The sequence below is a fragment of the Prionailurus bengalensis genome, chromosome D1, assembly GCF_016509475.1.
Source record: "Prionailurus bengalensis isolate Pbe53 chromosome D1, Fcat_Pben_1.1_paternal_pri, whole genome shotgun sequence".
NCBI classification, from domain to species: domain Eukaryota; kingdom Metazoa; phylum Chordata; class Mammalia; order Carnivora; family Felidae; genus Prionailurus; species Prionailurus bengalensis.
In genome coordinates this window covers 53866970-53893837 of record NC_057346.1, presented here as the reverse complement: position 1 = coordinate 53893837, position 26868 = coordinate 53866970, and the positions used below count along the sequence as shown (strand labels likewise).

The following is a 26868-nucleotide window of genomic DNA, read 5'->3' as shown; positions in this document are numbered from 1 at the left end:
GCATTCAATCCTTTAGATATTTTGCTCAGCCAGGCCTGAGATAAAAGAAGAATGGGGCTGATTCTCTGATACACCTGAAGTGGAGAAAAGGAAAATTAGTAACAGCCTTCACAAAGGAATGCAATACTAGAAATAGGTAGAGAAGCCCATGTTTAGACTTGCAAGGTGGTATGCTGATACTGCAGAGTTAATAATGCGTTAGACAAAGGCACTAACTCATCACACAAATAATGCAGAGCCTAACGAGAAATGAAAGTAAATCATTACCACTCAAGCTAATAAAAATGAAGTTCAAATAGTAAATTGAGCACAGATATTTATAGGAGTCCCCCTTCTACTTGCTAGATGGGGTAATGCCCGATTCATGAATCATTTCATAAAGACAATTAGATCTTAAAAAAAAAAAAAACACAGATATTTACATTCACTCCTTCCTGAGACAATCTTAAAATAATAATAAGTTAAAAGGAAGAAAGGGGAAGAGGGTCTTCAGGGGACAAGAGACTTCAACCAATCTTTGGTTGAAGAAACAGTTGTTGAGTGATGACCAACGTGTCAAAGTCTGGAAACCATTACCTAGAATAGAGAGTTAAGTATGCTGCAGAAGACAGGAGGTGAACTGCACACAGAACCTTGGTGAGGCTGGAGATGGGGGAAATGGAGATTCACTGATTGAGTTTACATACAGAACTGTCAGCCCTCTCACACTTCCCACAGAATGGCTGGAAGCCAGATGTCGCCATCAGCCAGGGAAGAGTCTTTCTCCAGAGCAGTAGTCCTCAGCATCATCCTCACCTGATAGATTTGCCATGACACAGATTGCTGGGCCCCACTCCCACTGTTTCTAATCCAGTAGTGGTTGCCAGGGGCTGGGGAGAAGAGGAATGGGTGGTGCCTATTAATGGATAAGTAATGAAACTATAAAAAATATAAAATTAGATAGTGGTAATGGTTGTGAAAGAGGACCCAGCTGTGCTTTAAACTGCCTCTATTTTGACTTCAGACTATACTTTCTAACTGAAGTTCTTTCCAGCTTATCTTTTCACTCAGGCAAAAGACCCAATGGGTAAAGCATCCTGTGATGGGAACCAAAACTACCCTCTTGAGCACTGACTGCCCTGACTTCAGCAAGCCCCCACATGACTGACTCCAAAACCATGACTGACCTGATCTTTACCGCCCACCTGCACACACTCACCAATCTTTGTCCCACATCTTCCGTATATGAACCTGCCAGTATTTTCAGCACATTGGAGACAGCCTTTGGGATATTAGTCTGCTATTTTCCCAACATGGTCCTCACTGATATAAATTCCTGCCTTGTTTCACCACCACCTGTCTTTCCGCCTTTGGATTTTGCCAGCAGCAAAGGGCTCAACCTGGTCTGTTTGGGACCTCCAAAGCCATGTGCTCCTGCATCCCTGGGCCCTAATTACAGTTGCACAATTTTGCAAATATAGTAAAAACTACTGAATTATAAATTTTAAAGGGTGAATTTTATGGTAAGTTAGTTATATCTCAATAAAGTTCTTCTTTAAAAAATCATTTACTCATCTGTACACAGGGCTGTAACCAAAGCCCAACAAATAGATTGGAAAACATTTTAAATCATGTCTCCCTTTTGCCTTTCCTATGCTAAACTTACTCAGATTCTTCAACCATTTCTTTAGACCATCATGTCCACATCCCTCTCATCCTGGCTGTTGCCCTAAAGTCAGATAGGATACGAAGTCACTACCTTTTCATACAAAGTTTAATAAAAGATTGTAAGTATTTGGAAATAGATAAGGGAACAGGGCAGAAAAGCTAGACAGTTTACTAGCTTTTCATGATTTGGCTAAATATAATTCATTCAAGGATAGTGTATTACACAAGACATTAAAGTACCAAAAGACATTCCACAACCAAATACAGATAACATGTACTGGGGTAACTAAAAGTCTGTATACCAAAAATGCTCTAAAGTTGTATTAACTAGATTCCTGTTGTTCCAAGAACAGAAAAGCAATAGAATCCAAACTAAATATAACAGCCAGGGGTCATTAAATATAAATGACATTTTATTTTAAAAAAAAATTTTTTTTTTCAACGTTTATTTATTTTTGGGACAGAGAGAGACAGAGCATGAACGGGGGAGGGGCAGAGAGAGAGGGAGACACAGAATTGGAAACAGGCTCCAGGCTCTGAGCCATCAGCCCAGAGCCCGACGCGGGGCTCGAACTCACGGACCGCGAGATCATGACCTGGCTGAAGTTGGACGCTTAACCGACTGCGCCACCCAGGCGCCCCATAAATGACATTTTAAAATGCACTCTCATGTAATCATTCCACTGATAAGGTTACTTCTAAATTCAATTCGACCTAGACAATGTTGAAATTCCCTTGCCATATGCTGTTCTTGCCTCAGGACAGTCTTTTGTATATATAACAGTTACCATGCTGTGAGTTTTTTACTTAATGCCTATCATGCTCATTCGATTGTACAGGGTCATGAAGGCTGGGATCCTATCTGTTGTGTTCATCTCTGTATCCCAGCACCTAACCTAGTGTTTGGTACACAGCTGACTCTCAACAAATGTTCAGTCAAGCGGAGATTGATTTTTGAGCTCTGAATCAGGCAAATGATAGCAAAAGAAATTATGAAGACAAAGAGGAACATGATACAGTTTGAGGAATTTGTGGGCTAATTGGGAGATAAGCATATAAACAGGTAATTACAAGTTTTTTATAAATAGGATTGATAGAAGTCCTTTCCAACAGGTATTAAAGTCTTGATTCTGTATTAATAATGTTACAAAATTAAACAGTCCCTACATCCAAAAGCTCAGAGTCTAATCAACAGAGAAAAAAATCAGTGATTCCAGTGTTATAAAACAGAATAAAGCAACATGGATGTACAAAAGAAGTACACTTAAACAAGTAAGATGTGGGGGTGGGAGTGGGGATCCTGGGAGAGACTTTTTTTTAAGTTAAAAAAAATTTTTAATATCTACTTATTTTTGAGAGAGAGCGCAAGTGGGGAGGTACAGAGAGACAGGGAGACACAGAATTCGAAGCAGGCTTCAGGCTCCAACCTGTCAGCATAGAGCCCGTCATGAGGCTTGAACCCACAAACCATGAGATCATGACCTGAGCTGAAGTCGGATGCTTAACTCACTAAGCCACCCAGGCGTCCCTGGGAGAGATCATTTTTAAGCTGAGTTTAGATGGGATAGGCAGGGGTTAGCTAGACAAAGGCATGGGGACATTCCAGGCAGAATAACAACAAAGGCACAGAAACACCTGTATATTAAACAGGATGTGATTAGACAGTTATAAGCAGTTTAGGATAGCTGAAGCAAAATGAAGTACATGCAAATGACTGAAAAGATGCAATGGGTGTTGAAAAAGAAAAGTTGGGGATGATATTAACACAGCTACTGGAAAGATTAACACAAACTGGAAAGAAGGTAGTACCATTTCCTGGCATCGGGAATTCAGAAGGAAAAAACAGACTGAGGGAATAAGATGATGGATTTAGTTTTGAACATGTTGAGATGGTTAAACAATAGCCAACTGGAGAAGACAACTGGCATTTCACAGGTGGGAACCGAGCAGAGATTTCACATTGGAGATACGAATTTCACAACACCATTCTTTGACCATTACCTCATAATTGTGCAGATTTTAACCCTACCTAGCACTTCCATACCAATGATTCTTCATTGAGACCTCCAATTCTTTAAATCCACCACTTTTTCCATCATCACCCACCACCCTTACTTCCTCACTCCTTCTTGATCATGACCTTCCGTACCTATCTACTTCCATCAATCTCATTTGGCAATACCCAACCCCTGGTTAACCCAAATATTCACAATCTCTGTACTGCACCCAAACTAAATATTCCTACTAAAAATGAAAAGCCTCTGCACTTACTGCTCAATTTGCCTGAAATGCTCATCTGCTAGCTATACTGTACAAATGAAGACATTGGTAAGGAGACAATGAAGTTCCTGAGTCTTTTATACAAAGAGTCTGCAAATTCATATTTCTACCAAAATTTATTTTTTTTCCTTTTTAAAGTTTATTTATTTTTGAGAGAGAGAGAGAGAGAGAGAGAGAGAGAGAGAGAGAGAGAGAATGCAAGCAGGGGAGAAGGACCGAGGGGGGTGGGGGACTCCCAAGCAGGCTTTGCACTGTCAGACCCTGACATGGCGCTTGATCTCACAAATAGTGAGATCATGATCTAAGCCAAAATTAAGAGTCGGACACTTAACTGACTGAGCCATCCAGGCGCCCCAAAATAGTTAATTTTTAACATACATAATACACTAAAAAGAAATCTCTTTGCTTTAAGGTCCCATTATCATATCAAGAGAACAGCATAAAGAACCATCATTATTCATTATTCCTATTTCATTATTCATGAAATTAGGTAATTAAAGATCTCAAAGTTTCATGGTGATATCTTTTCCATGAAATAGAGTAAAAGAAGTGATTAATATATATTTAACTCTGGTGTGGACGTGATTTTATAGCAGAAACTATACAGACAAATTTGGAAGAATGAGAATTCAATTTACCAATACTTACTAAATATCTACTAATTTTAGTAGACATAAATATTTAGGATGTTTATAATCTGAGGTAGACATGAAAAGAACTAAAAACTGGCTAAATGTTAAGAGGAACTTTTTTCCTTTAGGACATGAGATAGGTGAGTACTGTAAGAAAAAAGAGAAAAATAATATTTGAGAAAAGCAGGGAAGGACTCAAGGAGAAAGTCTGCTTTCAGTTGAGCTGTGGAGAAATGAGATATGGAAAAAAAGCAGTCTACTGCTACAGGGAGGGGCATTAGAAACAGGCATGTGCAAAAACATACAGAATGAATAATAGCTATAATCAAAAAACTCTTGAAAACCAAAGAAGTATAAATTAACAAAGTTCAGATAATCATCTAAGCATCAAGTGGATGAGGAATGAGAAAGTTATATGGGATGGGAAGACAGTTCACACTCAATTATAAAGGATACCTCTGTAACTCAGGTTCACATGTTGACATCCTTACAACAGCCACTTAACAGGATGAGTACATCCTGAGTATGAATGTTTCATGGCTTGTGAGCTCAGCATGTGAACTGATGAGATGACCCACGGGAGTGAGTTTAAGATTGCTCATACCAATCACAAAGCAAATAATCAAACTAGAATAAAATCAACTTGAAGTGTAAGCTGATTCCTCTTTGTCCCCACAATGGAAAACAGCTGATTTTTTCTCATTAAAAAAGTAATAAATACTAGTTTTTTGGATCTGAATAAAAGACAAACTTAAAGGATAAAATAAAAATTAGCAGAGATGGCCACTGCTTATTAGTTGAACACTGATGTATATTTTTCCTGCACACACATGCATACACATTATAAAAACCTGGAATCACATTCTACTTTCTGTTTCATAACCATTTTCCCCCTTTTAACAACATGGTGTAAAGCTTTATCATCAGTTTTAAAAGCTGTACAGCATTCCACTGTTTGGATGATTCATAATTAATTTTACCCTCAGTTCATTGCCAAGGTCCATTATATCCAGTTTTAATTTTTAAGTTTCTTTGTTGAGCAATGTGTTGTTATTTTGAAAGAGGAAGTTTTTAAAAAAATTTTTTTATATGTTTATTTTTGAGAGAGAGAGAGAGAGAGAGAGACAGAGTTCGAGCCGGGAAGGGGCAGAGAGAGAGGGAGACACAGAATTTGAAGCAGGCTCCAGGCTCAGAGCCCGACATGGGGCTCGAACCCACGAACTGTGAGATCATGACCTGAGCCGAAGTCGGACGCTTAACCGACTGAGCCGCCCAGGCACCTGGAAAGAGGAAGAATTTTTAAAGAAAATTTTAATTCCAGTAGAGTTAACATACAATGTTATATTAGTTTCAGGTGTACAATATCGTGATTCAACAGTTCCATCCATTACTCAGTGCTCATCAAGATAAGTGTACTCTTAATCCCCATCCCCTATTTCACCCACCCTCCCACCCACCACCCCTCTGGTAACCATCAGTTTGTTCTCTACAGCTAGGAGTCTGTTGTTGAGCCGTTTTAACTATTTCTTAAATTAGCACTTCATGATTTATACTTTCTTAAAAGTTATTTTAGTTTCCTAAGGTGGTCATAACAAATTACCACAAAATGCTAGGCGTAAAAGCATACACATTTATTCTCTCACAGTTATAAATGCTAGAAATCTGAAATCGAAGTGTTGGCAGAGCCATGCTCCTTGTAAGGTTCTAAGGAGGAACTTTCCTAGTTTCTGGTGCCTCTCAGCAATCTTTAGTATGCATTCCTCAGCATCACTCCTATCTCTGCTTCTGTCTTCACATGGTCTTCTTCCCTCCATGACTATCTCCTCCATGTCTCTGAATTCAAACACCCTTATTTCTTTTGAAAGATAAGAGTCAGTGAATTTAGGCCCACCCTAATCCACTATTTTAATTTGATTCTATCTGCAAAGATCTTTTTTCCAAATCAGGCTGTATTCAAGGGATTTCTTTTTGGGGTACATTATTTCAAGCCACTACAGATGTCATCCAAAAGACAGAGAAATTTGTACTACTTTGTTCAAATAGAATAAAACTAACTGAATCCTTTCATGAACCTAAGATGCATATAGGGTTTAGTGATCTTATTTTCCCTATATATTTAAAACATTTTGCTATTTCATCATCCTATAAATTATTTCATCATTACTCATCAATTACTCCTAATTAGGTTAAAAAAGAGTAAAATATTGAAAATAGAAGAATGGTGGGTGCCTATGACAGACACATAGTGGATAAGAGGAAGATACAGAATGAGATAAATCAGCACCATTATATCATCCTGAGTTTTCTTACCGCAGTACACACAGAATTGTGTCATCTGTAAGAAAAGCCTGGAGACAGTATTGTTAAAGTCTTTTTGTAGTTTTCAGAGAACACAGTTGAGAATTGAGATCTTTTATTCTTGACTCACAATGACAAAGAGAAGAAAAATGATAAAGATGCTTCATAAATATTAGGCAAGCCAGGAAATGAATGCAAAGAGACAGATAGTAATAAGCTAGTCTCTGGTAATAATGGTAAAATTGGTTGTATATAAGTGAAATCTCAGACAATGAGCCTACACAGATAACGATATCCTAAATGAATTTTCTCAAACCCAACAACTGATAAGGGAACAATACATTTTTAAGGGCAAAAAGGAAACATGATATTTTTATCCAATTAGTTATTCTACAGTTACGACTTCATCATGCAATGATATGCAACAAGAACTTGGATCATACCATTCTGCTGAAAGGGTATGCAACAATATTGTTTCATCATTTGTGCATAAGAATTTACTCGATATGGTTAATAAATGAACAAAGGCGGAAGGCAAGGATATATACAAAGGTGTTTGGAGGAAATAATATCATGTAGAAATAAAAGAAGTTAAGTGATTTGATAATTGGTGTTTACGAATCTAAAAATAAAAATATTTTGCAATTATGGATCAAAATAGATGGCCACACTTTCTTCAACAAGATTATGAGCTATCCTGTTTTCAAAAGTATTACTTTTTGATGATGAGAGTGCAAGAACCAGAAGTAATAATAAGCTAGACAATATTAAAGAAGTATTTGAAATCGAGAATCTGTATTAAGTATAGATATATTTCTGGTTCATGCCATGGCAGTCAATAAATAGCTACATTCAAAGTGCTGTGTCTAGATGGGGTATTTTTAAAACCCAGAAAAGTGGGAATAAAAATTGAGGTTTGCTACCATCATCAAGACAATGAAAAACAACCCCAAGAATCAGAAAAAAAAAATTTTGTAAATCATATATCTGATAAGGGACTTATATCCAGAGTATATAAAGAACTCTCACAACTAAATAATAAAAGACAACCAAACCAAAAAAAAAACAAAAAACAAAAAAAAAACCCAAAGACTTAAATAGACATTCTTCCACAGAAGATACCCAAATGGCCAACAGGCACACTCACCATCAGTAGTCATTAGGGAAATGAAAATCAAAACCATAATAAGATGCCATTTTGGCACAATAAAAAAGACATACAGTACGTGTTGACAAGAATGTAATGCAGGCACTGTGGAAAACAGCCTAGCAGTTCCTCACAGTTCCTACCATGTGACACACAGCTTCCATTTCTAAGTACCTATCAAGAGAAATGGTCACACAAATATTTGCACTCAAATATTCACTATTCGCTATCACTATATTATTCGCTCTTACTAACAATAGCCAAAAAGTAGAAATAACCCAAATGCCCATTATTACCTGCTGAATGTATAAACAACTATAGTATACTCATTTATGTTATTTGGCAATAAAATCAAATGAAATACTACCACATGCTGCAATGTGTACAGACATTGAAAATATTATGCAAAGTGGAACAAAATATGATATACTATGTATTTCATTTGTATGAAATATCCAGAATGGGCAAATGCACAGACACATAAAGTAGACAAGTGGTTGCATGGAGTGGGAGGGAGGATAGAGGGTAAGTGCTAATGGGAAAAAGTTTCTTTTTGGATGACAAAAATATTCTTAAATTAGATTATGGTGATATTTGAACTGTGAAAATACACTAAAACCCATTGAATTGTATCCTTTAAATTGATAAATTTTATGGTAAGTTATCTCTCAATAAATCAGTCTGTAAAAATTTGGGTTTGCTATGTTTAAATTCTTATTAAAATTCTAATAAAGTTGATTTTCACTGTTTCTTTATTTTTGCTTCTGAAAATTATTCAGAAGATGGCTTAAAAATATTTATTAAAAATAAGGTGAATTATCCCCAGATGGTAAAAGGTGATGACTATTTTCTTGGTACAGTGAGGGTTAATCAAGCTTCCTAAATGGATATTTCGATCATTAGTAATTTTCCCTAGAGTAAATAAAGTTGCTTTCAACATTTCTGTTTATACATCTTTACAAAGTTGTAAGATCATTCTCTTTTTTTTTTTTTTTAAACGTTTTATTTTATTTTTGGGACAGAGAGAGACAGAGAATGAACGGGGGAGGGTCAGAGAGAGAGGGAGACACAGAATCAGAAACAGGCTCCAGGCTCCGAGCCATCAGCCCAGAGCCCGACGCGGGGCTCGAACTCACGGACCGTGAGATCGTGACCTGGCTGAAGTCGGACGCTTAACCGACTGCGCCACCCAGGCGCCCCGTAAGATCATTCTCTTAAGAAAAATTCCTAGACATGAAATCCTTGGTAAAAGGTATTTCTATAGAGAGGCTCTACCAATTTATATTTCCAACAGCAATGTTCAAGAGGAAAACATGTTTTATCCTGAAATATGCTTGCCTTCATAGCTTACTAGAAAAATACATAATAAGGAAAAAACACCTGTTAACAAAACACCAAAAGCAAAAAGCAAAAGCAAAACAAAACCAACAAAGAAAGAAAAACAATAATAATCAGGGGTGCCTGGCTCAGATCATGATCTGTGGTCTGTGAGTTCAAGCCCCACATCCAGCTCTGTGCTGACAGCTCAGAGCCTGTAGCCTGCGTCAGATTCTGTGTCTCCCTCTCTCTGCCCCTCCCCTGCTCACACATTCTCTCTCTCTCTCAAGAACATTAAAAAATAAAATAAAAATAAAATAAAATAAAATAAAATAAAATAAAATAAAATAAAATAAAATAAAATAAAAAACCAATAATAATCAAAAGCTGTTTCAAATACATGAGGTTGAATATTTTCCTTATTCTGGCTTTAACTGACAAGAAATGTAAATTTTTATCACATGACATTTCTGAACATAGGTTTTGCAATTTAGTATTCCTAATTTTCTCAGAATAAATATGTCATGTATAAGTTATATTTAGAGGCAGAATATGATAAAAACACTTGGCTTTCTCTTATTTAAAAAATGTATTTATAGCTGTGTCTACTGAGGGTGTAGAAGCAATAATCCCCCTAGAGCAGCAAGATACCCAGTGACTGAGTCTTGGTTTCTAAAATAACACTTTCCAGTAAAAGGAACCAAGTCTCTGAAGAAATGGCTGATCCTGGGTCTGGGTAGGGAAAATTAAAAACCTAGGATAAATGCCAAAACTTGGGAGCAACCAAGGTATCCCTCGGCAGGTGAATGGATAAACTATGGTCCATCCAGATAATAGAATACTATTCAGCACTAAAAAGAAATGAGCTACCAAGACCTGGAGGAACCTTGAATGTATACGACACTAAGTGAAAGAAACCAATCTTAAAAGGCTACTTACTCTATGATTCCAACTATAGGACATTCTGAAAAAGGCAAAACTCTGGAGGCAGTAAAAAGAACAGTGGTTGCCAGGGATTAAGAGGGAGGGAGTAATGAATAGGAAGAGCACATTTAGGTCTTTGATCCATTTTGAGTTTATTTTTTGTGAATGGTGTAAGAAAGTGGTCTCGTTTCATTCTTCTGCATGTTGCTGTCCAGTTGTCTCAGCACCGTTTGCTAAAGAGACTGTCTTTTTTCCATTGGATACTCCTTCCTGCTTTGTCAATGATTAGTTGGCCATACATCTGTAGGTCCAATTCTGGGTTCTCTATTCCATTCCACTGGTCTATGTGTCTGTTTTTGTGCCAGTACCATACTGTCTTGCTGATTACAGCTTTGTAGCAGAGGCTGAAGTCTGGGATTGTGATGCCTCCCGCTTTGGTTTTCTTTTTCAGTATTAAAAATTGAACTACCTTACGACCCAGCAATAGCACTACTAGGAATTTACCCAAAGGATACGGGAGTGCTGATTTACAGGGGCACATACCACAATTTTTAAAGCAGCACTTTCAACAATAGCCAAATTATGGAAACAGCCTAAATGTCTATCAACTGATGAATGGATAAAGAAGATGTGGTTTATATCTATAGTGGAATATTACTTGGCAAAAATGAGAAAGAATGAAATCATGCCATTTGCAGCAACGTGTATGGAACTGGAAGGTATTATGTTAAGTGAAATAAGTCAGTCAGAGAAAGACAGATATCATATGTGTTCACTCACATGTGGAACTTGAGAAACTTGACAGAAGACCATGGGGGAAGGGAAGGAGAAAAAAAATAGTTACAAACAGAGAGGGAGGGAGGCAAACCATAAGAGACTCTTAGAGAACAAACTGAGGGCAAATGAGGGGTTGGGGGAGGGGGAAAATGGGTGATGGGCATTCAAGAGGGCACTTGTTGGGATGGGCACTGGGTGTTGTATGTAAGCAATGAACCATAGGAATCTACCCCCAAGCCCCCCAAAACCTCCCCAAAACACTGTACACATTGTATGTTAGCCAATTTGACAATAAATTATATTTTTAAAAAATCTAAAAAATTAAAATCACCTTTTTGCACCAAAAAAAAAGGGAGGGGGAAGAGCACAGAGGACTTATAGGATAGTGAAACTATTCTAAATGATACTATAATGGCAGATACATGCCATTATTACACATTTGTCCAAAACAATAAGAATGTACACCACCAAAAGTGAATCCTAATGTAAACTACAAACTTAAGAGTATTAATAATGTGTCAGTGTAGGTTCACTGATCTAAATAATAAATAAATAAACAAATAAATAAATAAATAAATAAATAAATAAGGGGTATCTTACAGTACCAGAGAATAAGGAAGTACTCAAAAAACAAAATGATAGGGGCATGTCAAAAGGATATGAGAGTTGATGTGAATGAGTTGCCAACAGCTAAAACTACGACAGTTTGAACAACAAAATACATAACAGAACTAGAGTATAACCCAACCTATAAAAGAAATACGTGAGTCCCTCCTGATATAAGTGAGTACAAAAATCACTAGAGGGAAGTGGTAACAAATGTTCCATATAGAAGAATTCCAAATACCCTACCTTCCAGGAGGTGATGCTTAATTCCATCTCCCACCAACCTAGAGTGAGGGTGGGCTAGACCTGGTGACTTACGTCCAAAGAACAAAGAAAGGGAAAAATAGTATATTTTCAGTGGAGAAACCCAACAGACACTATTCTAGTCAAGTAATAAAGGTTAATACTATTAATATTAATAAAGGTTAACATGGATGTCACATACCCCCTGATATCAGATCACTTCACCTCTATAGTACTCTTTCCAAAAACCCATATAACCCCAGTTTAAATATGAGAAAAACGTTAGACAAATCCAGACTGGGATACATTCTACAAGTCATGAAAAAGAAAGAAAGACTGATGAATTGATACAGACTAGAAGACACTGGGGAGGCATGACAAACTGGATCCTGGAAGAAGAAGGCACTGCTGGAAAACATGAAATCCAAATAAAGTCTGGAGTGCAGTTAATAGTAATGTATTAACATTGGGTTCTTAGTTTTGTCGGCTGTATCATGGCAATGTACAATAGTAAGAATGGGGGAAACTGGGCAAGAGGTATAAAAAAATCTGCACTATCTGTGCAACTTTTATATTTTTAAAAATTGCTCAAAATAGAAAGTTTATTAAAAACAACAACAAAATTAAACTTTAATATGGAGCCATAAAACTACTAAACCAACATAGACATTTTTTTGAAAAATGTTGACGTTCCAAATTTAACTACCATTTACTCCATTTTGAAAGTCCACTAAATAGGGGCGCCTGGGTGCTCAGTCAGTTGAGCATCCGACTTCGGCTCAGGGCATGATCAGGTTTGTGAGTTTGAGCCCCGCATCAGGCTCACTGCTGTCAGCTCTGAGCCTGCTTCAGATCCTCTGACCCCCAATCTCTCCCTGCTCACACTCTCTCTCTCTCAAAAACAAAACAAAAACAAAAATTTGAAAGTCTGCTGAATACAATGAAAGAAAAAGCAGAGGGAAGAGTAACAATTTTTCATTGGAGATTAAATCAGGCATTAATCTGAAACATGAGGTACTGCATATTAATAGTCCTAGAACTATGCATATTCAACTAGATACATTTAACTGACTTATTAGAAATACTTCAAAACACATTAAACAATACTGAACCTCCTCTTCTGCCAATTTAATCTTCTGTCAGGTTTCGCTGTACACTGTGTTCTATGGTTCATTTCACGTTACTGAGAAAGAGGGAACATATTTAATCCACTAGTTGGTATTATAATGGCAAACACTTGGTAAATTTATATCTTTCACGTATTAGGACATTTCTGAGGGGAAGGTACTTTGCCATTAACTTTATAGGTAAAAAAAAAAAGAAAACCAAAAAATTAAGAAAGATTATGCAAAAAACTTGGATGTAAGGCCAAAAGGTAAATAGTGTGTCCTTTCAATGGACTATGAGGACACAGACCCATTCAAATGTTATTTAATTGCTTATCAGAAAGTACTCTGCTCTATTATTCTATTTACTATTGAATTAAATACCCCAGATTAAGTAAATTTACATGTTAACTTGTAGATTTTTGTCTAGTAGAGCTGCAAATCATTTCTGTCAGGTAGAAGAGAAAATTCCAAATTAAAGAAATGGTGTCTAGGACATTATTAACCAGTTTGTAACTACCCTAGTAATCTTATTCTAAAATTCCTTTCTTAAATTGCCTATGAATACACAGCTCTTCAAATGCTCTCTGAACTAGTCTTACTCCTTTACTTGTTCCCTCAGTAATTAATGAATTGAATAAAATATTTGATACATGTTCAGTTTATATTTGTATGAGGCATGATTTTAATTTTTTAAATTATTTTTTAACGTTTATTTATTTTTGAGACAGAGAGAGACAGAGCATGAATGGGGGAGGGTCAGAGAGAGGGAGACACAGAATTTGAAACAGGCTCCAGGCTCTGAGCTGTCAGCACAGAGCCCGATGTGGGGCTCAAACTCACGGACCGCGAAATCATGACCTTAGCCAAAGTCGGCCGCTTAACCGACCGAGCCACCCAGGCGCCCCTTTAATTTTTTAAAATTATGCTTTGAAAGGCGTACGGAATTTTCCATGACATGCCTAACATGACCTTTTCCACACACAGCTCTGCAAATCCTACACTCTCACAGGGCTATTACAATAATAGGTTTTCTGCACAGTATTCTGATAGTCTTGTTAATTATCTGGTTCTTAGACTTATCAAATAACAATTTCTGTCTCAAAGATAAATCAGAAAAAAGAATCTAAGTAAAGTATATGTTATTTTCAAGACCATGTGATCTGACTTCCAAGACTTTCTGATTTGTCATATGTCGCTCCTGATGGTTCTGTGGGTTAATTTTCTATATTTAAGCCAATTACTTAAAAAAATTTTTTCTTCCATCTGTTCCAGGTACTACTTTTTTTGTTTTTGTTTTTTTTAAATGAAAGGGGCTAATACCTGGCTCTGATGTGAACTAAAACTGCCTTTACTTTTATAAACATGATTAAGTACACGTAAATTGTGAGATTTATGCAAAAAAAAAAAAAAAATAGCAGAAAGAAAAAAAAAAATCACAACTTCATCTTTCCAGTATTATATTTTTCACTAAAACCAGAAGTCTAGACTACTGTATTTTTGGAAGAAACCTGGTTATTGTGAAATCTAAATGTACTCTGGTGAATTCAAGTGGACTAATTATAAACACTAATTTCAATTTTTAGGTTTTAGCATTGGGAAGAAAAGCATTATTTCACTCTTACACAACCCATAATCAGTAGTCTATTAAAGCAAAAGAGAAAGAAAATTCTGTACCCTGACATCACTTCTAGGTGAAGTTGTCCCGAAACAGTTAAGAAAGCAGGAACATTGAAGAAATTCTCCTCAGGCACCTTAATTTTACTTGAAGGCTGCAAATGAAAAACACGAATCACAAAAAGCTATGAGATGTTTTGTTCTACTTTTTGCATTCACATACATGCCACAACTAAAAATTACAATGCAATTAAACATATGTGAGGACAAGTCATTTTCTTAAAAATGGAGGCAGTTCTCAGTATATTCTTAAAAGAGAAGATGCCTACTTGGAAAGTGCTAAGGTCAAGGAAGTTTGCTCTGTATTTTCAAAATGTACAACAACCAAAGGGCAAAGTACTTTTGTCACAAAATACATTTCTGCATAAAAAGTATTTCTGATTGATGGGGCACCTGGGTGGCTCAGTCAGTTAAGCGTCCGACTTCAGCTCAGGCCATGATCTCGCAGTCCGTGAGTTTGAGCCCCGTGTTGGGCTCTGTGCTGACAGCTCAGAGCCTGGAGCCTGTTTCAGATTCTGTGTCTCCCTCTCTCTCTGACCTTTCCCCATTCATGCTCTGTCTCTCTCTGTCTCAAAAATAAATAAACGTTAAAAAAAAAAAAAGTATTTCTGATTGAGAGACAAGCCAAAGTAAGAGATTATGAATTAAAATTTTTAAATGTGAAGAATTATATAATCTCTTAAAATTCTGACCTATGCTTTGAGACTTGATTTTCTCAAGGGAATAGCCTCTGGAACATGTGTTGTCCTATTATTAAATTTTATTAATAATGCTTTTAATGCAGATTTTTATAAACACATTATAAACTTTTATATACATTATTTCACTTAATTTCCACCACAACTCAGAGGTAAGAAGAGCAGAACCCTATCTTTTTTTTTTTTTTTCAACGTTTATTTATTTTTGGGACAGAGAGAGACAGAGCATGAACGGGGGAGGGGCAGAGAGAGAGGGAGACACAGAATCGGAAACAGGCTCCAGGCTCTGAGCCATCAGCCCAGAGCCCGACGCGGGGCTTGAACTCACGGACCGCGAGATCGTGACCTGTCTGAAGTCGGACGCTCAACCGACTGCGCCACCCAGGCGCCCCCAGAACCCTATCTTTAAAAGGTATTGGGAGCAACTGGGGCACCTGGGTAGCTCAGGTTTAGGTTAAGCGTCCAATTCTTGGTTTTGGCTCAGGTCACGATCTTGTGGTTTCGTGGGTTCGAGCCCCATGTAGAGCTCAGTGCTGACAGGGTGGAGCTTGCTTGGGCTTCTCTCTCTCTCTCTCTCTCTCTCTCTCTCTCTCTCTCTCTTGCTTGGGCTTCTCTCTCTCTCTCTCTCTCTCTCTCTCTCCCTCTCTCTCTCTCTCTGCTCCCCCCAGCTTGTACTGTCTCTGTCTCTCTCAAAATAAATAAATAAACTTAAAAAAAAATATTTAAAAGATTGGGTGCAATTAGATTTAAAGATCTTTACAAATTTACAAAAGAGGGTGCTCATTCTATTTGAAACAGGTAGGAAACAAGCCAGGCAACATTTATAACAAGCTAAAAAATTATCTGAAGGTCAACACAATTTAAATAGTATAAATTTAAGAAAGCTTCTGGATCCAGATATGACTATTATACTCACTTTTTGGGAAGAAAATTAATTTACTCATGCTTGTACCTCACATTGTGCATTTGTTTGAAAGTGTTTTGGTGTAACAGTGCAGTTACTATAGCAATAAAGCCTATTTTATTTTGTTTACTTATATTTTGAGAGAGTGTGTGCAAGCAGGGAAGGGGCAGAGAGAGAATCCCCCAAGGCAGGCTCCATGTTCAGTGTGGAGCCCCACGACCATAGGATCACCTAACTGAGCCACCCAGGTGCCTGAAAAAAGCCAATTTTAAATACACAAGAGAGAATGTGAAACTCCTTTTAAGAGACTTAGTATCAAATACTGAATTACAGAAATACATGAAACAAAGGCCTCTTAGGGCACGTGGGGGGCTCAGTTGGCTCAGCATCTGACTCTTGATCTTGACTCTGGTCTTGATCTCATGGTCAGGAGTTTGGGCTCTGTGCTGGGCACGAAGCCTACTTTAAAAAAAAAAAAAAGAGAGAGAAATGAAGGCATCTTATTTAATTCCATTGGTTCTAAAAATATTGTATATCATATATAGGCATATATGTATATGAATGAGAAATCTAGTGTAAAAATTACCAATTAAAATCATTCATTTATTTTGTAATTGCTGGTTATTTTTCAAACTTACTTTGAAACTGGTCCTAAATGTCCTATCACTGCTTTTTATTTGTTTTAATGTTTATTTATTTAGAGAGGTGGGGCGGGGGGAGAGGGACAGACAGAGAGAGGGAGAGAGAGAGAGAATCCTAAGCAGACTGTTCTGTCAGCATGGAGCCCAAACCCATGAACTGGGAGATCACGACCTGTGCTGAAAAGAAGAGTTGGGCGTTTACCCAAGTGAGCCACCCAGGCACTCCCTATCACTGCTTTTTAAAAATCCATCTCTGAATCCCATATTCACTGAAAGGATGTTGTTTCCAGGGACTTAAGTACTCAATACTAACATATTTGCCCTGACATGTGTTAGGATTTCAAATAAAAAAATATATTTCCTCACTCTTTACAAAGCAATTATGATTCAAATAAGGTCCAGCATATTTATAAGAATATTATATTTTCTCCTTTCTTTCACCTCTTTAGTCTATAATTTGTATTGATGTTTTTACCTCAACTCCTCCTTAAGTGATTTCTCTCATTTCCTGTACATATAAAAAGTTTAGTTTTTATGACTACATTTTAGTCTTTCACTTATTAGCATTTGAACAAAAAGGAATCTGGTCATCTTACATCTCTTTAATCCAACTTATTTAAATAGGTAAAACATGTCACTACTTCATTATGCCTTCCAATATCATATGTACTCACATACTGAAATTCATACTATGCTTTAAAAATTACTTCCTTTTATTTCTCCTATACACTACAGTTTATACGTTACATTGATTTTTTTTAAATTTTTTTTAATGTTTATTTATTTTTGAGACAGAGACAGAGTGTGAACAGGGGGGAGCACAGAGAGTGGGAGACACAGAATCTGAAACAGGCTCCAGGCTCTGAGCTGTCAGCACAGAGCCTGACGTGGGGCTGGAACCCACGAACCGTGAGATCATGACCTGAGCCGAAGTCGGACGCCTAACCGACTGAGCCACCCGGGCGCCCCTTAATGTTTATTTATGAGAGAGAGAGAGACAGAGAGACAGAGAGAGAGACAGAGCACGAGTAGAGCAGGAACAGAGAGGGAGACACAGAACTCTAAGCAGGCTCCAGGCTCTGAGCTGTCAGCACAGAGCCCAATGAGGGGCTCGAACCCAAAAACTGCAAGATCATGACCTGAGCTGAAGTCAGATGCCCAACCAACTGAGCCACCCAGGCGCCCCACATTACATTGTTTTTTTTAAACTTCTCTATGAATTAAGTTAGATTACCTATACATTTTACTTCAGAATGTTAAAGAGACATTACAAAACATTTTTAAAAGGAATTACTGAGAGTGATGTTGGCAAATGTGACAGGATGGGTACCTCTGAAGGACTGTCCCTCCACAGAACAACTAAAAATAAGGACTAAAAACTGTCAGAATCAACTGTGGGAACTCTGGAAAACAGTCAAAGGTTTATAGCAACCAAACACATGCTGAATTAAGAGAGAGGAAACTTGGGGCGCCGGGGTGGCGCAGTCGGTTAAGCATCCGACTTCAGCCAGGTCACGATCTCGCGGTCCGGGAGTTCGAGCCCCGCGTCGGGCTCTGGGCTGATGGCTCAGAGCCTGGAGCCTGTTTCCGATTCTGTGTCTCCCTCTCTCTCTGCCCCTCCCCCGTTCATGCTCTGTCTCTCTCTGTCCCAAAAATAAATAAACGTTGAAAAGAAAAAAAAAAAAAAGAGAGAGGAAACTTAAAAGTGATAGACTCCACCCAACAACGGCAGACTGCACATTTGTCTCAAGTACACATGGAATATTGTTGAGGACACCATATCCTAAGACATAAAACACATCTCAATAAACTAAAAAAGACTGAAATCATACAAGTTTTTTTCCTTGGTCATAATAGAGTGAAACCAGGAACATTAAATGGTGTAGTTGCTTAGGAAAACAGTTTGGTGGTTCCTTAAAAAGATAAAGAATTACTATACAACCTACCAATTCTACTCCTAGGTATATATCTTAAAGAATTAAAGCCAGGTAGTCAGGGCGCCTGAGTGGCTCAGTCAGTTAAACATCCAACACTTGGTTTTGGGTCAGGTCATGATCTCACGGTTTGTGGGTTCGAGCCCTGCGTCGGGCTCTATGTTGACAGCTTGGAGCCTGGAGCCTGCTTCAGATTCTGTGTCTCCCTCTCTTTCTGCCCCTCCCCTTCCCTCTTGCACGTGCATGCACTCTCTCTCTCTCTCTCAAAAATAAATAAAACATTAAAAAAAAAAAAGCCAGGTACTCAAATACATACGTGTACCTTAATGTTCATAACAGCACTATTTGCTATAGCCAGAGGTAGAAACAATTCAAATGTCCATTAATGGATAAATGAATGAACAAAATTAATATATGCAAAGAATGGAATAATATTCAGCCAGGAGATGAAATGAAATACTTATATACACATTGAAACATGGCTTACCTTGAACACGTTATGCTAAGTGAAAGTAAGACATAAAAGGCCACATATTGTATGATCCCATTTATAAGGAAATGTCTCAAAGAGGTAAATCCATAAAGACTGGTGAGAGCCATGGGTCTGGAGGAGGAAGGAGAAATGGCAACGGGCAGGAGTTTTCTTTTGGGGTAATGAAAATGTTTTGGAACTTGATACAGGTGGTAGTTATATAACATGATAAAAATGCATTAAATGCCACAAAATGTACCCTTTAAAATGGTTAATTATGTTATATGAATTTCACCTCAATTTTTTAAAAAGCATATATAAACAAGTAACTATTAGAGATGACAGGGTCAAAAACTAATAACACTGCAAATTTAAGATTAGTAATCTTAAATACTTGTTAGAAATGAAGAATAAAATATACCAATTATGCATCCAATTTGTGACTTTGCCAGTGGGTAGGACTTCTTTAACAAGATCCACCAAATCCAAATGATAAACTGAAATATGGACAATTATGTTTTAGTTTTTTAAAAATGCTTTTATTTATTTTTGAGAGACAGAGGCAGAGTGAAAGGGAGGCAGCGGATCCGAAGCAAGATCTGCACTGACAGCAGAGAGCCCAGTGCTAGGCTCAGACTCACAAACCATGAGACCATGACCTGAGCCAATGTTGGACACTTAACCATTCGACTGAGCTACCCAGGCGCCCTGACAAATTTGACATTAGCATTACGGATTTCTATTTAATAAAGAAAGTGTATAAGCAAAGTCAGAAGAAGAATGACAGATTAAGAAGAAAATGTTTTCAGGGCACCTGGCTTGCTCAGTCAATAGATAATGTGACTCTTGATCTCAGGGTTGAGTTTGAGCCCCATGTTGGGTGTAGAGATCACTTTATAATAAAATCTTTCAAAAAAGAATAAAATATTTTCAGCATCTAATATTGACAAATGATTAATGGACAGGATATATAAGGGCCTCCTGCCAAGAAAACAAGAAAATATGCTGCTTCCCAACTGGGCAAGGGATATGAAAAGAGATTTATAAAAAGGAAAATTCAAATGGCTAAGATGAAAGAGGAAACACTCAAATTCATTACAAATTAAAGAAATGCAAATGAAAATAAGGCATTTTAAGAAAAATTCATTACATTTACCAGATTGACAAACATTAGAAAGTTGTTTAATGTCAAGTGCAGGTGTAGACTCAGGGTACGATAGGCAGATTTCTAAGATGTACCCCCAAGGTTCTCAACCCCAGCTTTATTTAGTCAACCACTAAGGCAGGAACTGCCAAGAAGGGATTTTGCAATTCAATTTTCAAATCAGAGAACACATGCAGTAATTTCTCTGACATCTGCCATAGCAACATTTATCTAGATATGTCTACTGAGGCAAAGGAAAGAAAAGGAAAAAAAAAAAAACAAAAACAAAAAAAACAAAAACTATTGGGACTACATCAAAATAAAAAGCTCTGCACATGGAAGGAAAAACAAAACTAAAAGACAACCTACTGAATGGGAGAAGATATTTGCAATAACATATCTGACAAAGGGTTAGTATCCAAAATATATAAAGGACTTATACAGCTCAACACACAAAAACCAAATAGTCTTCCCATTAAAAAATGCGCAGAACACATGAACAGACATTTCTCCAAAGAAGACAACCAGATGGCCAACAGACACATGAAAAGATGCTCATCATCACTTATCAGGGAAATGCAAATCAAAACTACAATGAGGTATCACCTCATATCTGTCAGAATGGCTAAAATAAAAAACATAAGATACAACAGGTGTTGGCAAGGATGTGGAGAAAGAGGACACCCTCTCTTGCAATGTTGGTGAGAATGCAAACTGGTGCAGCTACTCTGGAAAACTGTATGGAGGCTCCTCAAAAAATTAAAAATAGACCTCCCCTACAATCCAGTAATCGCACTGCTGGGTATTTACCCCCAAAATACAAAAACACAAATTCAAAGTATACATGCACCCTTATATTTATTGCAGCATTATTTACAATAGCCAAACTATGGAAGCACCCCAAGTGTCCATCGACAGATGAATGGATAGACAAGATGTGATATGCATGTGTGTGTGTGTGTGTGTGTGTGTGTGTGTATGTATGATGGATTTATTATATTGTAACAGTGGGATATTATTTAGCCTTTAAAAAGTATGAAATCTTGCTATTTGCACAACATAGAGATACAGAGTATAATGCTAAGTGAAATAAGTCAGAAAAAGACAAATATGGGATCTTACTCATAAGCAGAATTTAAGAAACAAAACAAATGAGCAAATAAAAGGAAAAAAGAGAACTATAGAGAAAAGACCCATAGAGAACAAACTGATAGTTACCAGACAAGTGGGTGGGGGGAGGATGGGCGAAATAGAGGATGGGTATTAAAGAATACACTTGTGATGAAAAAAATAAAGCAACGAACAAAAAATTTAAAAAAAAAATAAAGTGAGATGATACTTATTCCTCCTGCCTTACAGTTTATTTACTAAAAGGTCCCCCAAATACAAAAATAAAATAAACTTCCAAGTCAGATGGCCTCAAGATGTGGAGATTTTCTGGGTGTTCCCAACCTAACCACGTGAGCCCTTTAAAAGCAGAATTTTCTACAGCTGGTTGCAAAAGAGGAAGTCAGAGATTTGAAGAAGGACAAGGATTCAACAAGCTGTCACTGGCTTTGAGAGAGAAGGCCACATGCAATATATTCCTGGATATATATTCCAGAAAAATTTTTATACAAGTCCATTAGGGAATACATTGAAGACCATTTACGCAGTACTTTTTTTCTGGGTGTAACTTGGAACTGGACACAACCAAAGAGCCCTTAACTAGAAGAATGAATAAGTAAAATGTAGCAGAAAAATACCACTGAATATTTTGTACCAATGAGAAGCAACAAATAAATGTACCTACGGGGACAGAATTTCAACAGAGTTAAATGGGAAAAAGTAGGAAACAGAACAAGATGCATGGTACATTATCATTAATGTAAACTAAAAGCACATATAAAAGATCACTCATATTTTATGAGACTATATACACAATAAAAGATGACATATCAACAATATTAAAGTGAGCACCTCCAAAAGAGAAGAAAAAAGAATGGGAGAGGAGATTGGAATAAAGAGGAAAAAATAAAACCAGAAAGGGACTATGTTGAATTGTGTTTTGCCAGCTTGGCATTACTGTCCCCATCCAAACTAAGGACTATGTTTCCTAAAATTCCCTTTCCTGCTTGGTTCCAGGTTATAGTTGGTCATCTACTATTGGAGAGGTAAGTGCAAAAGATTTGAGAGGAGAAAATAAAGCTCAAGTCGTGACTCTCAGAAGACTGTGGCAGTCTGCCCCAGTGACACACATATACTGAAGGGCTGGGTGATCTCTAGTTTCTAGCTTTTCTGTACTACTGACCAATGGTAGCTCTAAGGCAACCACCAAGTGCTGTACTGCAATTACTTCAGAGTTAGATTAGATTAGATTAGATTAGATTAGATTAACTGAATTAATGGCTTCAATTTTTCACACCTCTCTGTATTGGCACCCCTTAGTATATCACACCCTAATTCTGAGTTTGGCCATGTGACTCGTTTTGACTGATGGTATGGTAACAAAAATTTACAAAAATAGTAGCTGTGCATTTCCACATTCCTTCTTGGACCTATGCTACCAAACAGATCATGCCCTGATTAGGCATGTCTGAGAGACATGTGAGGTCATCTAGATTGGCCAGTTTCCAGCTAAACCATCAGCTAACCAAGTCCAACTGAGATCAGTATCACCCAAATGACCTGTAGACTCATAGGAAAGAATAAATGGTTTTGTTACAAAGTAATATGACACAAGTGCCTTGGGAAGACCAATAACGACAGTGCACCATGAATGAAAATTATGTTTAACTGGACTCCATATTGCTGAGATTAAAAGAATACACATTCAGAGGTGCCTGGGTGGCTCAGTTGGTTGAGTGTCTGCCTCTTGATTTTGACTCAGGTCATGACCTCACCGTTCTTGAAATTGAACCCTGTGTCAGGATCTGCGCTGACAGCTTAGAGACTGCTTGGAATTCTCTCCTGCTCTCTCTGACCCTCCCCTGCTTGAGCGCTCTCTTTCTCTCTTTACCAAAATGAGTAAACATTTAAAAAGAAAAAAAGAAAAAAAAAAAAGGGGTGCTTGGGTGGCTCAGTTAGTTAAGAGTCCAACTTCGGGTAGTGGGATTGAGTCCCACATTGGGCTTAGCACTGAGTATGGAGCCTGCTTGGGATTCATTCTCTCTTTCTCTCTCTCTCTGCCCCCTGCCCCACTCACCTGTGCTCTCTCTAAAAAACAAAGCAAAACAAAACAGAAAACCAAAAAACAAACCCCAAAATACATTTAAAATAATATATTTTTTAAAGTAGGACTCTGAGGTACTATCAGCAGGTACTCAAATGGTATATGGGTTTTATTCCCTGTGTATTCGGTTTTTTTTTTCACTATCTTTTTTTGACACAGACTTCATTTATTATTATTATTGCTGTTGTTTTAAAGTAAGCTCTATGCCCAATGTGGTGCTTGAACTCATGACCTGAGATCAAGAGTTGTATGCTCTAATGAACAAGCCAGCCAGATGCCCCATTCTCTGTGTATTCTTTATCACATAAACATTAATGATTTTATCTTTTGTCCTATGGTGGCATGGATTCCTTTGATCGGCACCAATAAAAAAATTTAAAAAACAAGAACAAAGTATGGAACAAAGTCAAATACCAGGAAGAATGTTGGTGGTTACACTGCACTACCTGTAATGAAAACAGTTGAGGGAAGGCCAAGAGAAGAGAAGGCCAAATGATCACTGAGTTCTTTGAATAGGGAATGAATTTATACATCTTAGTATATTAAACACCTAGCACAGTGCCAGAGACCAGTTAATTGTTCCAAAAATGCTTGTTAACCAAGAGTGATGTCAAGTGTGAGTGGAGGGAGTTAGCCATCAGAAATCAGAAGAGATGAAGTCTGATAAAAATAAAGCAAGGAAAGGGGCGCCTGGGTGGCTCACTTGATTAAGGGATTGACTCTTGATATCTGCTCAGGTCATGATCTCATGGTTCATGGGTTCAAACCCTGCATCAGGCTCTGTGCTGACAGCACGGAGCCTGCTTGGGATTCTCTCTCTCCCTCTCTCCCTGCCCCCCCCCCCACTTGCACCCTCTCTCTCAAAATAAACAAAACATTAAAAAAGAGGGAAAAAAAACCAAGCAGCAAGGAAAGCACAAAAGGCATATGTAGCACATTTAGCCATAAAAGCTTCTAGCAAAGTGTCATGGCTTTGCTGGTCTAAAAGATACCTTTGGGCACTTTTAGCAATATGTTTGTTTTCAAACATAGGTACTGATAAGCAGAGTACTACAAAGAGGAAGAATTTCTTATATTAACTTTTATAATTATACTGCTTATAATTAATTATGTTATTTCTTAGCAGACCTGTAAATAGATGTTTACCGTGTCTTTCTTTAATGTCACCCCAATTAACACCTACAAGAATTTTTATTTTATTAATTTATTCTTTATTTATCATTATTATTTTTTAAATTTAAACCCAAGTTACTTAACATGTAGTGTAATAATGATTTCAGGAATACAATTTAGTGATTCATCACTTACATATAACACCCAGTGCTCATTCCAGTAAGTGCCCTCCTTCATGCCCCTTGCCCATTTAGCCCATCCCCCCCCACCCAACACCACACAAGCCACCCTGTTTGTTCTCTATATTTCAGAGTCTCTTGTGGTTTGTCTCCCTCTCTGTTTTTATATTATTTTTGCTTCCCTTCTCTTCCCTTATGTTCATCTGTTTTGTTCCCTTACGTTCACCTGTTTTGTTCTCAAGTTCTACACATGAATGAAATCGTATTTGTCTTTCTCTGACTTATCTGGCTTAATATAATACACTCTAACTCCATCCACATTTTTGCAAATGGCAAAATTACATTCTTTTTGATCACTAAGTAATATTCTATTGTATGTATATATATGTGTGTGTATTTATATGTGTGTATATATATACATATACATACACACACCACATCTCGTTTATCCATTCATCTGTTGGACATTTGGGTTCTTTCCATACCTTGGCTATTGTTGACAGGACTGCTACAAACGCTGGGGTGCATGTGCCCCTTCGGAGCACACTGTATCATTTGGATGAATACCTAGCAGTGCAATTGCTGGGTTGCACCTACAGGAATTTTTAAAAATACAAAGGGTAGAGAATGTATTTTGAATATATGGTTGTATGGTTAAAGTGCTTAGAGAAAACTTTTCATTTTCTTCAGAGAAATAAATTATGTGCCTACTATGACTCTATCTTCCTCCTATCCACTCTGACTCACAAGCACATAATTTGCAGGTATCTTTTATAATTAAATGCCATTTTTGGCTAGATATAAAAAGACATATTCTTGGGGCACCTGTGTGGCTCTGTTGGTTAGTTGTCTGGTTCTTGACTTTGGCTCACATCATGATCTCATGGCTCGTAGGTTTAAGCCCCACATCGGGCTCTGTGCTGGCAGTGCAGGGCCTACTTGAGATTCTCTCTCTCACTCCCTTTCTCTCTGTCCCTGCCCCACTCACACACACTCTAAATAAAGACATAACCTTTAAAACAAAACAAAGACATATTCTCTCTCCTGCCAAGCTTACTCAACACCGTTCCCCTAATTCTGACATCAAACAGGAAAATTTGGAAAAAATCTGATCAATTTCATCTGCTTCTGCATTCTCATGGATGTGGCTCACTCAGTTCCAAAGAGGGTATGTATCTATGTACTTTCTTAGATACCCTTTACTCTGTAAACCAATCACTCCCACTCACCTATGGGACAGTTAATTTCCTTCTTTCTTTAAACTTGCAAGTCTTAAAATTACCCAAATTTACACAAAGCATTAGGAGAACCATAAGTTTTAAAGTAAAAATTAAACATAATACTAAAAATCACACGTTTTATTTATTTCTAAAAGTTTCTGAAGCAAAATATTGAGTTGGGTGACATTTGATTGTTTACTTTCTATGCTTTTCCTGTATGTTTAAAATTACAAAAAAACCACAGATCAATATTTACAGCTCTTAAAAATGTCCAGTATATAACTGTCTGATCCCCATAAATATCAATACTTCTCAACCTATTTTCTTCAAGCACAAAATAAAGGTTTTTTTAATTCAATTTCACCATTTTTGTTTTGCTTAGTGACCAGTGTTCTGTAAGTTTTCCTTAAAAGTTCTAGTATTTTACCTACAAGATGCATTAGTCTTATGCTACCCTATGAATATAATTATTACAACTTCTGCAAGGGAAAATGACGTCTATGATCCAAAATAATCCCCTTAAAAATAAATTTTCTGAATCTCTGAATATTGTGTTTCTGCTGTATCTTAAAAAAGAAAACAAAGTAACTAAACTAAATGTTATTAAAGAAATAAAGTAGAAATTAAAGTACTTTATACACTACCAAAACACCATAATGCCAACATCATTAAGTATGAGGCAAGTAATAAGATACCAA

The 26868-nt window shown here is 37.2% G+C and overlaps 1 protein-coding gene across 1 annotated transcript in view; it reads right to left on the bottom strand.

Moving 5' to 3' along the window:
* NARS2 (asparaginyl-tRNA synthetase 2, mitochondrial) overlaps positions 1–26868 on the bottom strand; it is a 134768-nt gene that overhangs the window by 59705 nt on the left and 48195 nt on the right. Inside the window, exon 6 of the mRNA XM_043580121.1 lies at positions 14655–14749. Within this exon, the coding sequence (XP_043436056.1) occupies positions 14655–14749 (95 nt within the window). The remainder of the gene's footprint in view (positions 1–14654; positions 14750–26868) is intronic.